The sequence below is a fragment of the Neltuma alba genome, unplaced genomic scaffold (genome assembly GCF_004799145.2).
Source record: "Neltuma alba isolate B1F8T4 unplaced genomic scaffold, ASM479914v2 tig00010554_pilon, whole genome shotgun sequence".
NCBI classification, from domain to species: Eukaryota; Viridiplantae; Streptophyta; class Magnoliopsida; order Fabales; family Fabaceae; genus Neltuma; species Neltuma alba.
The window spans coordinates 109,131-121,778 of record NW_021635421.1 but is presented as its reverse complement, the minus strand read 5'-3'; the positions used below and the strand labels follow the sequence as shown (position 1 = coordinate 121,778).

At 36.1% G+C, this 12,648-nt stretch overlaps 3 protein-coding genes across 3 annotated transcripts; 2 read left to right on the top strand and 1 right to left on the bottom strand.

Moving 5' to 3' along the window:
* Positions 1 to 1,125: 1,125 nt before the first annotated feature.
* On the top strand, positions 1,126 to 1,806 carry LOC114756964 (B3 domain-containing protein At2g32645-like). Its single transcript, XM_028945944.1, has one exon. The coding sequence runs from the start codon at positions 1,126 to 1,128 to the stop codon at positions 1,804 to 1,806; it is 681 nt and encodes a 226-aa protein (XP_028801777.1).
* Positions 1,807 to 4,705: 2,899 nt separating this feature from the next.
* LOC114756963 (proline-rich receptor-like protein kinase PERK13) lies at positions 4,706 to 9,697 on the top strand. Its single transcript, XM_028945943.1, has 8 exons — positions 4,706 to 5,663; positions 5,925 to 6,392; positions 6,501 to 6,587; positions 7,415 to 7,485; positions 7,562 to 7,638; positions 8,063 to 8,210; positions 9,001 to 9,162; positions 9,271 to 9,697. Exons 1-8 carry the CDS (start codon positions 4,739 to 4,741, stop codon positions 9,547 to 9,549), a joined length of 2,217 nt encoding a protein of 738 aa, XP_028801776.1. The 5' UTR covers positions 4,706 to 4,738; the 3' UTR covers positions 9,550 to 9,697.
* A 567-nt stretch (positions 9,698 to 10,264) lies between these two features.
* Positions 10,265 to 12,432, bottom strand: LOC114756962 (transcription factor ABORTED MICROSPORES-like). The gene is made up of 8 exons (XM_028945941.1): positions 12,329 to 12,432; positions 12,038 to 12,220; positions 11,896 to 11,944; positions 11,582 to 11,650; positions 11,102 to 11,494; positions 10,764 to 10,991; positions 10,485 to 10,661; positions 10,265 to 10,366 (listed from the first exon to the last, which is right to left on the bottom strand). The coding sequence occupies exons 1-8, from the start codon at positions 12,430 to 12,432 to the stop codon at positions 10,265 to 10,267; spliced, it is 1,305 nt and encodes a 434-aa protein (XP_028801774.1).
* Positions 12,433 to 12,648: the final 216 nt, after the last annotated feature.

The following is a 12,648-nucleotide window of genomic DNA, read 5'->3' as shown; positions in this document are numbered from 1 at the left end:
ATTTTAAAAACATTTTTCAATTTTCTCAAGCATCGTTTTGACTAATTCTTGGGAAATTTATGGGAAAAAAATAGCTGTTTGTGATTTTAATGTTCATTTAGCCTCAAATTCATGGAAATAACTATCTGGTTGAAAATGTAGATAAAGCAAACTTAATAATTTAATTCGAATTAACTTCTTAAAAATATTTGATTTTTTATTTTTAACATTATTCGCACGAATTTTAAAGAATTTTAATATAAACGATGTTTTATACATATGCATATATTAAATATGATATATTTTCATTTTCCTTCTTTTTTTTTACCAGAATAAGCTCTATTATTCAAATGTGCGAAATATATATATCTTATTTAAAATTCTTTCAAATAGTATATCTTCACAATTTAAAAACATATTTTCAATAGGAAGACACTTAATTTTGTTCTATATTTCGCATACTTAAATGAAATGAGATTGAATATTGATTATCGCATTAAGTTTATTATTTATATTGTTAATAAATTATTTTAAATTTTTATTTTTAATTAATTAATTTTAATCCTGAAATATTTTAAGGACCCTCATTTTCAATTTCTTTTCAATTTATACTCACATAAAAATAGACGCTTAATTTTGTTTTAAAATATGTTTTTCTATGTATTTACTTTTAAAATAATATGCAATTATCTTAAATATAAAATTATCTAAATACTTTTATTGTTATTAAAATAAAATCTCAATGTCATATATTAAATAGTGAATTTCTTCTTAATATTGAATCAAGGATAAAACTTATATAAGCACATTTACTTATATCCATGAACTCAAATTTTCACAATCAAATTTTCGCACATAAATCTTTTTAATAACAAATATTGGTATGGATAAAATTTTAAAAATTCTACTAAATCTTCTTTAACCAATCAAATCACCTCCAAAGATTTGTGTGAAAATGGATTCTTAAATTCTCTCTCCTCCCATCTCTATCTCCCTTACTCCATATACATATATATGGGACAAGCCTCATACTTGAAGTTCACACACCTCACTGAGAGATAAAAGAGAACTGAGTAATAAAGTGAAAAGCATAGAGAAGAAGAGAATCATAGAGAGAGAGAGAGAGAGATAATTAAAGAGATCGATATGTCTCAAACAGAGCTTATCACCGAGAATCAGATATCAAGAAAGACGATGATGGAAGTGGAAGAAGAAGAAGAAGAACAAAGCTGGAGAACCAACAAAAAGAGAAAGATTCTTGATGAAAATAACACTTCTCCTTCATTTAAAGGATCATCAAATGATCGTATCTCACCATTTGAATTCAAACTTCTTCCTGTAAACAAGAAGAATCGATCGAAACCTCCACAATTGCTGGACTTGATTACCCGTTCGCCATTGATGCTGCCATGGAAGCTCAAGAAAAGGATCGACGATAATGGAGGCTATAATATCAGAATGATAATAGAGAAGAAGCTTTACAAGAGTGATTTGTGTAAAACCAATGATCGCTTTTCGTTTCCAAAGAACAAGATCTTGATGGAAGCTGAAGATTTTCTCAAACCTCAAGAATCAGAGTTGTTAATGGCGAAAGATGCAGAAACTAAGAAGCTTCAGGGCATTCCTGTGTTGGTTTTGGATCCAAATCTTGAAGAGTTTGACCTAGTTTTGAAAAGATGGTCAATGACTGGCTGTTTTACGTATAATCTGACTCATCATTGGTACGATATTGTGAAGTGTAATAATTTTCAAGTTGGTGATGTTGTTCAATTATGGTCGTTTAGAAGATTTGATGATCAGCTTGGATTTGCATTAGTCAAGCTTTAACTTAGGGTTTTAATTGTTTCATTATTTTTTAGTGGAAAAACTTGTATTCTGAATATTATATATATAAATATATATATATATATATGTTTCCCATTGTTAAGTAGAATTTGCCCAGTACTGTGGAGAATATATTTATAAGTTTAGAATTTGTTATTGTCATTTATAATATTATTTATTTGATTTTATGCAAATAAGATTTATTTTAAATTTTGTTTCTATTAAAATAAAAGGCTATCTAAGCACTCAGTGATAGGGTTATTTGGAACATTCCAAAAATGCTTTTAAAAAAGTATTTTTTTAAATCAGAACAAATTCTTTTATATATTTAGTTCGTATATCATAAAAATTATTTTTAAAATTATAATTTGGTTTTTATCCAAATACTATTTAGATGATAGGATGACTTTTAAAAAAATTAAATAAAATAAAAATGGGCTACCCTCCCGAATTTGAAAAGTCATTTTTCTCCTATTTTTCAAGCTCAACCATATTAAAAATATTGAAAACATATCAGCACAGCTCAAATTCTCAACTGAAGATAAAGCTCGTATTTGCCCTTGGCCATAAATTGTAAAAATATAAATTTTGTATTATTATTTTCTCTTAAATTCTTTTAATTATTCTTTGACCCACAAATTTCATAATTCTATACAATTAAGTCCCCAAAAAATTTCATTTTATCCCCATTTGGAAAAAATAGGAAAAAAATAATTATACTAAAAGACCAACTTCATAAATTAATTTGTAAAAGAAGGCTACTCTCAAATAATTTATCATCTATGTAACACAAATATATCGGTCAAACTACGAGTATTTATCATTTACATAAAAGAAATTTACAAGTAAAATAATAGTCAACACTATTTCCCATGGGGTGTTTGGATAAAACCAAACCATGGTTTCAGAAGTGTTTTTACGGATTACGAAGTAAATATGTGGAGGAGGTTACTCGTTTTGTGGAAAAGTGATTCTGAAATCTAGGTTTTGGTTTTGCCAAACACCCCCTTAAACAATCAGATTTTTCAGTCCTTAAAAATAAAAGAGAAAAGTTCAACTATTTACTCACTTATAATTCAGTCCTTAACTATACCTCAGTACAACTCAATCCCTAAATTTTTGACTTGCCTATGACTTGGTCCCTTAATTTTTGTATTTTTTATATTATGGTCATTGTCATTTCCAACTAATTGAGTCATCCTCTGTGGCAAGAATGGCACCTCCAACTCAGCTCCACGTAACCAAAGAAGATGGGATGAGCGGCGAAGAAGGTGATGAAGAGGGAAAAAAAGGCGACGGGGAAAAAGAAGACGACGACGCAACGAACGCTGTACAGGTGATGAAGAAGGATCTGAACTGCTGAGAACCCACCATAAAAATGCTGCAAACTTTTTAAAAGATTGTAGAGCCCAGTACAGTCATCCTATATATGTGGCCAAATGCTATAGACTTTTTTCAGCAAAGTACTCTTCTTTGGTTTAATTTGTAAGAGCAAGACACGCTACCATGAAATGAGAGGACAATCAGTTCCGACATGTCTAATATCATTTTTAAAGATTTTTTTAAAAATCAATCTTTTTTTTTTTTTGGGTTTTTAAGAAAAATCTGGGAAATCAAAGTTGTAATACGATGAATGGGCTAAAAGTGTCACAACACGTGATAATAGGATATGGCATTTGGTTCTTCATTTCAAAAAACATGAAGATGCAAGAGGAGGACAGGTATGATAGGTGGGTTGTCTTCTATATGTGTGGTCGTTCGCAATTTGAATGTTTTTTTTTTTTTTTTTTAATTTGGTGTGATTATATGGTTACTCTTGTTTGTTTTTTTTCAGAGATACTTCCCATCATCTTCGCATTTTGCACATTTCATATCTAATAGATTTACTTTGGAATTTCCTCACTATTTACGATCATTTTCGAACTCGTTTCCTCTCTCCCTTCTAGAGATTATTCTTTTTTGTTTTTTTCCGAACACCCTAATTTGACTCGTCTTACTTAACTCAATTCAGATTCTTCTTCGTTTCTTGTACTGGGTTTATAACGTGTTTTCTTTTTTATTTTTCCCTCTTCACCGTCTTCTCCGGTCCTCTCTCTTGGTTGCTTATGTGGTGCTGAGCTGGAAGTGATTTTCTTACCCATTCTTACTGCAAAGGATGACTTATGATTAGTTGGAGATGACAAGAATCATAATATTAAAAAAGGCAAAGATAAGGAACTGAGTTATAAAAAAGTTAAAAGTTAAGAAACAGAGTCGTACTGAATTATAATTAAAAAAATGAATTATAAATGAGTCAATAGTTGAAGGATTAAAAGATTAATTTTTTTTTTTAAAAAAAATCAGTTCACAAGCATAGTTATGAATTCCCACCGATTATGAGCGCGATCTGACGGGTCGGATCCTGTGCGGTTATAAACTTGCAGTGGGGGAGCTCGACCCGGTGCACTTTGCGCGGTAACCCGAAAGTTAAGGAGTGAAACAGAGCAAGCAAGAGCGACCACCTGGCTTGCTTCACACTTCACAGAGCGACTGGAAGAGAAGAAACAAATTAAAAAACGCGCCAAAATTATGAAAACAAACAGCCTTACTATCTTCTTCTTATAATTAGAAACGCGAGAATTTTTCGGGGCCTATGCTTCAATTACTTTGCCCAGATGGCTTCTCGTTTTCACAATTCCAGTTGCTTTTCCAGCCACCTTGTTAGTTTTCTGCTCTGTTTTTGTTGTTCTTTCTGTTTTCATTTGGAAAACCAAAGTTTGGCTCTCCGGAAACTGTTTTTATTGGAATACACTTCTCTGTTTTTGTTTTGTTTTTTGGTATCTTTATTTTCACACCCGTTTGCTTTTCTTTGGAATGAATGCCGAATCGAGGTAGGTTTAGATTGGCCGGTCGTTCTCGGAATCGCGTTGGGAAATTTCTGATCTCAGAATCAGAAATGGCTTCACGAAGCTCCAACGTCGATTCTGACTCGAAATCAAGTGGGATATCGTTTTCTTTTAAATTGTCCACCGAGAATACGGCTTCATCGCCTGATTCTCCCTCCTCGTCCAATAGTACGGATTCTACGCCACAAATTTCTCCATCGACCTCGCCTCCGTCGGGTTCTCCGCCTCCTCCGACGAGTTCTCCACCGCCTTCATCAAGCCCGCCTCCATCACGACCGCCACCCTCTTCTTCGCCCCCTCCATCGTCACCGCCTCCATCACCACCACAATCTTCGCCACCTCCACCATCGTCTCCTCCTCCTAAACGGTCACCGCCGCCATCATCTCGGTCACCACCGCCATCGTCTCCTCCTCCTCCTCAACGGTCTCCACCACCGTCGTCTCCTCCCCCAAAGTCACCGTCACCGTCACCGTCACCTCCACCACCATCACAATCCCCACCTCCACCTGATCAATCTTCTCCGCCTCCATCCGCACATCCAACTCCACCTTCATCTCCGCCTTTATCGCAGAACTCGTCTGCACCACTGACACCGGGACCCCCAAATAATTCATCAGCTACCGGCAACGCATCACCACCTCCTTCAAGTACTGTTTCCCCTTCAGTTGCCACTGGCTCACCAAATACACCTAGCTCTGCTCCGCCGCCAAGGACGTGGAGCCCTCCTCCGCTGCCGCACTCACCTTCCACCACAAGCTCAAGCGGTTCTTCGAGTGGATCCATGTCTCTCTCGTCGTCAACAAGTAGCAGCAGCAGTGGTAGTTCAGACAATTACATTGGTTATGCTGTGGCCGGAGTTCTCGGTTTTATCCTGCTCGCGGTGTTGATTGTTTTCGTGGTAAAGAGGAAGAAAAAACAAAAAGTGGCCCATGCTACACATTATGACGCTGCCAATACCTTATATAAGAAACCAGGTATTAGGTTTGCGGCAAGCTACTACTCTCCTGTGCTTCGTTTGACACCTGAAGATTATAATAACATTATTCATGATCTTTTGTTTAACAGATTTTGGGTTAAAATTTGTTTTGTTTACATTCAGTTTCAATTAATTTTTTGTTTGAAGAGAGGTGTTTGAAATTGTTCACTGTTCACAAGCTTTTACTTCACCTTTTGAGATTGGAGATGAAATGGTCTTCGCTCTTCAGCACTTATTATCTAAAGGTTTTGGTCATCAGGTAGGGAAGGGTTTTACTATGCCCAGCAGCCTGGGAAAGCGAATTATGCACAAGAGGGTTTTTATACTTCCCAAGCTCCAACTTCTCCCAGCAGTAAAAGTGGGAATCAAGCAGAAGCTGTGCAACATTTTGCGAGTCCAGACTCGCCCTGGAATAATGGTCAGATATCTTTTAGCTATGAGCAGATCACGGAGATAACTCAGAGATTTTCTAGTGAAAATATTATAGGGGAGGGGGGATTTGGTCGTGTGTACAAGGGTTGGCTTTCAGATGGAAAAGAAGTTGCCGTGAAGCAGCTTAAGGCTGGCAGCGGCCAGGGTGAACGGGAATTTAGGGCAGAGGTTGAAATTATAAGCCGAGTTCATCATCGGCATTTGGTATCATTAGTTGGCTATTGCATAGCTGATCACCGAAGAGTGCTTATCTATGAGTTCCTTCCCAATAAAACTCTTGAATATCACTTGCATGGTAATGTGAGTTCCCTTTTTTCTTTCTTGTCTACTCCGTAGAACTTTTTTATGTTTCTTCTATCTATAGCTTGATTCTCATTTCTGGATTATTTTTATCTACTGACAGCCAGAGGAGTGAAAGTCTTAGATTGGGAGAAGAGGATGAAGATTGCAATTGGCTCTGCAAAAGGCTTAGCATATTTGCATGAAGACTGTAAGGATGTTTTTATACATTGCCATTTCATTATAACGACTATTTATGCCTTTAAGACTTGGGAAACTTCTCTCCATCTGCTGATTTTTTTTTTCCCGCTGGACGTCAACTAACACAAAAAACTTATCCCTGTAAACAATCACACACACACACACACACACACGTGCCTGACTGTAAACAATTATAATTTTATGAATTTGTAATGTCTGAAAGCAAACAATTTGATACCTTGAATACAGCAATATTATCTCTTAGTTGTGCACGATGTTTGATGACATTTGCAGAAATATGTAAGCATTAATAGATTTGCAATTTTATACTGGTATTCTGTCGTACAAAAATGACTTTCCTTTAAGGTTTAGTATTTTAAAAAGTTCATTTTACGTTTCAGGAGTTCATTGTTGAATCGCTTTATATCTTCTCTCCATATTTTTCATCAACTATAAGACCACCTTCGTGTTCATTGTTTATTTAAGGGATTAATATAATCTTTAATCCCTCAAGTTTGTTCAAGTTTCAAATCATAACTTTTGGTTCCATTGAATTATAGGAACTAATGTTTTAAGTGAAAAGCAACCTGAGGAACCAAAACCTATGATTTGAAACTTGAGAGGTAAAAACTAAAATGAGAATAAACATGATGGATTAAAAATTACGTTAACCTTTTATTTAATTAAAAAAGAGCACATAGAAATTGGCTTTGCTATGCATATGTATTCCACGCACAAGTTAAATGATCGCTAATCTTTCCTGTTACGTGAATTTTTTTCCTTGCCCATGGCAACTGCGAGCTTTTTGGAGCTGATAAATATCTGATCTATTTCCAGGCAACCCAAAAATTATCCACAGAGATATTAAGTCGGCAAACATACTTTTGGATAATGCGTTTGAGGCACAGGTATGTTAGTGAATACCTTTATTTTTTACCAAAAATGTGCTGCTCTGTATTCTAGTTTGATGTTCTTTTAACACAGGTTGCAGACTTTGGACTTGCTAGGCTACATGACGATGATAACACGCACGTATCAACTCGGGTTATGGGGACTTTTGGGTAGGTTTTATTTGTCTCAACATAAAGCTGTAAATTCTGGCACTAGCTTTCATTAGGAAATACCTTCCAGGACAATAGAAAGAAAAAGCTCCCCTTATTTATGATGATATGAAAAACAATTGGTGGACTTTATTTAGCATGGGTTCTGGAGATGTTCATTACTCAGTATTCATCTGCCAGTTAGATTTATGATCACAAATTCACAATTAATTAATTCATCACTTTCACTGTAGAAGTCAGGTAGACTTCAATAAGTTGGCTTGTCTTTTAAGGGTTTTGAAACTGCCTTTAAGGTGTATTTTATGATTAAATTTCTTATCTGTGAAGGGATATAATGCATAGAAAATGTACTTTAGTAACACCAAAACATGCAACAAGTGGAATGCTGCCGGATAGATTTGATGTTTTCTCCTTCACTTCACAGGTACATGGCTCCAGAGTATGCAACAAGCGGAAAATTGACCGATAGATCAGATGTTTTCTCCTTCGGAGTTGTCCTCCTTGAACTCATAACAGGGAGGAAACCTGTCGATCAGACGCGGCCCGTGGGAGAAGAAAGTTTGGTTGAGTGGGTATGCAGGAACCTTGTATTTAATTTATCAAGTAAACTTCGAAATTTTTGTTTTCCTCTTCTTTGTTCCTGTCTCTCTGCTATCCATTTGAATGAAAATGAAATCTTCTGGATCGTAAATAACGTATAAAATAATGTCTTTTTAAAATTATTGTCCTGGAATTGTGTTTATTTGGTTCTAGGGCATATTAGTTGTGTGAACAGAAGAAGCAAAGAGTAACACATAATACGGCCATTAACACAAGCTTATTTCCTCTAGGAACGGTGTTTCAATTTCGATATAGGCGTCTGGTCAAAAAAAAAAAAAAATCGATGTAGGCGATGCTTTGTTCATGACTAGAGACAAACTGATGCTATTATTTGTACATATGTTCAAGGAAACACCTTCAAATCCACTCTCCAAGTAGATCATGCGTAATTAGTAAAAAAAAAAAGAATATATATTTCTGTTGATTCAATTTTAAGGCATCAGAAATATATCCAAGTAATCTTTCCCTTTTTGTAGAATTTATATTCAGGAGACCAACTAAAAATCTAGGTACCGTCTTAAATTTTGCTTTTGAGGAGCAATAGGAAGGGTCTAGCAACCCACAGACGTGTCCATCATTCTTACTATTGTTTAGAAATTACAATTTTCCCATATTGCATTTAACCCAATATATCATTCCGGAGTTTCTTGCACCAAAGGAATCAATTTGAGAGTTTTTTTTTTATAATACAACACATTCAACTTCCGGAAGCAGTTGTGTTTTCTTTTAGTCCAGATTAACATACCCTGCCACTATATGCAGGCTCGTCCCCTTCTTCATCGTGCTATTGAGACCCGAGACTTCAGCGAATTAGAGGACGAAAGGCTTAACAAGCAATTTGTGGAGAGCGAGATGTGCAGAATGATTGAAGCTGCTGCAGCATGTGTTCGCCATTCTGCTCCAAAACGGCCTCGTATGGTTCAGGTAATACCAAGAAACCGAAACTTTTGGTACACATTAACTGTTTTTGACACAATTACTTAATTGTCCAGTATTTCTATGTCAAACTAAGCTTATCTATTTTCTTATCAGGTGGTAAGAGCATTGGATAGTCAAGATGAATCATGTGATTTATCAAATGGGGTTAAATATGGTCAGAGCACCATTTATGATGATGGCCACTATAGTGAAGACGCTATTATGAAGTTCAGGAAGATGGCCATTGACAGCTGTAGTGAATCTGAATTTGATAGGGACAGTGGAGATTGCTGTTCTTCAGTAGAGCTTTCTGGACAACAACATTCATGGCTCAAGGGCACTTCAAGCGGGGAGTCAGAGTGCCGGGCTTTCAATGCAAGTAGAAGGACTTAGTAGTTAGTAGGGCCAAATATGAGGGCACGCGCATAGTAGCAACACTGGGCATACTCATACGAGGAAACGGATGTTAGCAGCACTCAGAATGCTGAAAATGCTGAAACTCTTCTTGTGCTTTATCCAAATGCCATGGTTTTCACATTCTCCTGGAGCACTTAATTTTTGGGTTTGGAAAAGCATTTTCTTCACCCGGAAGAAAAAAAAAGGTGGCCAAATGGGACGTTAGATTGACCGTCGAACCATCATTTGCCTCTGTCCTCAGTTTCATCAACTTTATTTCCCCCATTTTTTATTTTATTTTATCAAATACTGGGGATGTTCAAAGGCTTGTAAAAAGGCAAACTTGTTGAGGTTATCTATTTATTACTTGTATCATTAGATATCTCATTCATTTAATGAGACCTCCTGAATTACATCGACCTTATGATATGATGCTAGGTCGGGCTGATTAATCATTTTGTAATCTTGCTGTTATATTCCAAAATAGAGAAAGGTCTGGAAGTCATGTTAGTTTCATATGATCTTTCTTCATGAAACTAATAGACTACTTGTAAGCTATTACCCAACTCCGTCATAACAAAATTCACAGTTGCTTCCACATGCTTTGATTTCAACATTTTTCATTAAACTGTAGCATGTCCGGTGATTTACAGATAAGTAACTAGTTGTTAACTATCTGAAACTAAACTTTCACAATTGTTTAAAGGATCTCTTAAGCCTTCGTGAACTCAACATCAACTCCTCTTTCTTGAGAACCAGCTTGCTTAGTTAAATAATCTCTCAAAATGTCTGGGTGAATATCAAGCTTATTTGCCTGTGTATGGAACAAAAAAAGTCCCAATGTGTGATTAACTGTCTAAACACCCTATCTTTTGATCAAAAAAGCATAATATTTACTAATTACTGTTGGCTTTGATTTCTTAGACCCTTACCTTAACAGTCAGAATATTCACTACTTCGCCACCGAAAGCGTTCACATTGGCATCAGTTACCTGCAGTCCAAACAAATGGATAGTCTCCATCAATCTTGCAAACCCTCCTCTCTTCTTCTCACATTGTATCTTCACAAGAAACTCTCTCTTCCCAATCTGGTTCACTTCAACCTGCACCTGAAAACATGCTAGAAAAAATTTCAGTCTCTAATATGTAGTTTCATTCATGGCTTTGAAAAATTGTGAAGCAGAGTTCATTCTATTACTCTCTTTTTCTACCTCCATCTGGGTCCTTTTTGTGGAATCAGAGGAATTTTGGATGGGCTCATCAAGATGCAAACTTCTGGTTCCTCTTTGTTCCTTCAATATTGGCCTCCTCCACTGTGGTTTGTTCTTTCTATGATCCTCTTCTTCCAAAGCTGTGATCTTGTGTCTAAGTCCTTTTTCTTGTTCTTGCAGTTCCTTTATATAATCAATGGCATCTCCAACAATGGATGCCCTATCCATCTGCCAGAAATAAATCAGCAGATTCAATACTGAACAAGATGAAGGAGATTCAATAATCTGTCACACACACACACACACACACACACAGGGTCGCATAATCATCTCTGTACCTTGGTTATCTTTGGGACCAAAGCTCGTAGAGCATAAAGCCCATCTTTTATCCTGCTCCTCCTATTCCTCTCTGTGACAAGATTTTTAGATGTATAGAATTCCCTTTGAGGTCTTCTGACCAACTCTGGTTTATCTTCTTCCAGAGTGCCGCACTGGAAATCCAAACCTCTTTGATGTTCTTTTGGAGTTTCATTTGAAGGATATGATCCACTGGAGGATCCTTCAATGCTTGGGTGAGAGATGCACTGCTCTACTGCAGATGTGTGTATGCTAGAAATTAAGCTTTGTGGGTAGCATGAATCTAACGGTGGATGTTCAGAAATGGCTTCATTTTTCATAGGGAGACAGCAACGTGCAGTTATCAACTCTATGATCCTTGAATCTTTTGGTACCTGTGAAACATGAAGGTTTAATTGCGTAAACTTGGAACTTTCAGATAGAGATGATGAAAGGTAAGTATAAAGATTCATAGATCTTACAGTCTCTGCTGAGAAGAGCTCTATAATACCACCAATAATAGGGATCAAAACTTGCGTTCCTGTTGAATCCTGTCATTGTATTGCTTTTTCAGATTTTATATGATATATGAATATATATATTATATAAAACCAATAAAAAATTCACTATTTATAAGCCAAGAAAGTTTTAACTTTCACCAGTCTGGCAATTTTGAGAGGAAATATAAATGGAAAATGAAAAAGAATAGATTTATGTCATTTACGGAGGAAGAAAATCAAACAGGTGATCTACTACTTGGGTCAACATCTTACTCTTAGGAATAAACTTTCATTACCTGGGAAAGCCATTGAGGTTGTTTTGATATTGCCACGTCTCCATGAACACTAGATCAAATTACTATCCTGTTAGTGATTTTAATTTCCTTTGTGTAAAGTATAAGCAAACCCGAATCAAAATTTCAGAAATAGTTATTATACCCAGAATAAAGTGGCATTGTATAAGGAAGCAGAGCAAGGGCCTCACAAGCCTTGGTTCTCACTGGATGCTGATAGTGACTATCCCTACATCTACGACCCAGTCTATGTTCTTCCTCCTTTTCCTCTTCGTTCTTGCCTCCATTACATCCCCCAACACAACAGCAGCCCATCCACTCAATAAATCTAGAGAAGAACAAGAAGAAGAAGAAGAAGAAAGATCAGATTTTTCCATCGGATAGACTGATTTAAGAAATGGGTTTGTTTCACCTTTTTCCTGGTAGTATTATTTACCTTGTTGGATCATCGCCATACTTCCATACTACAACATAGTCCCAAGCTTTAGTCTCAGTCAAGGTTCTGAATCCCTCCACTGCTGCTGCCTCCAAGCCTGGCATTTCTGTGTCTCCTCTTAATACTGCAAATTTGCTTTCTGTGAAGTTAGCTTTTTGAGGTTTTGTTCTGTGATGGAGAAGGGAAAAAGATGCTTCATTTTTGTGCTCTCTCTCTCTCTCTCTCTACATATATATATATATATATATATAGATCAGTGTTTGTGTAATGTGGGAGCAATTTGAAGCACATGGTACACGACAAGGCTAACCAATTTGTCC

Coding starts and splice junctions, on each gene's coding strand:
- LOC114756964 (XM_028945944.1), top strand. CDS start 1,126: ATGTCTCAAACAGAGCTTATCACCGAGAATCAGATATCAAGAAAGACG.
- LOC114756963 (XM_028945943.1), top strand. CDS start 4,739: ATGGCTTCACGAAGCTCCAACGTCGATTCTGACTCGAAATCAAGTGGG. Junction 7,639..8,062: donor CGGGTTATGGGGACTTTTGG/GTAGGTTTTATT, acceptor TTCACTTCACAG/GTACATGGCTCCAGAGTATG. Junction 8,211..9,000: donor AAGAAAGTTTGGTTGAGTGG/GTATGCAGGAAC, acceptor CACTATATGCAG/GCTCGTCCCCTTCTTCATCG.
- LOC114756962 (XM_028945941.1), bottom strand. CDS start 12,432: ATGCCAGGCTTGGAGGCAGCAGCAGTGGAGGGATTCAGAACCTTGACT. Junction 11,495..11,581: donor AGCTCTTCTCAGCAGAGACT/GTAAGATCTATG, acceptor CATGTTTCACAG/GTACCAAAAGATTCAAGGAT. Junction 10,662..10,763: donor CAAAAAGGACCCAGATGGAG/GTAGAAAAAGAG, acceptor GCATGTTTTCAG/GTGCAGGTTGAAGTGAACCA.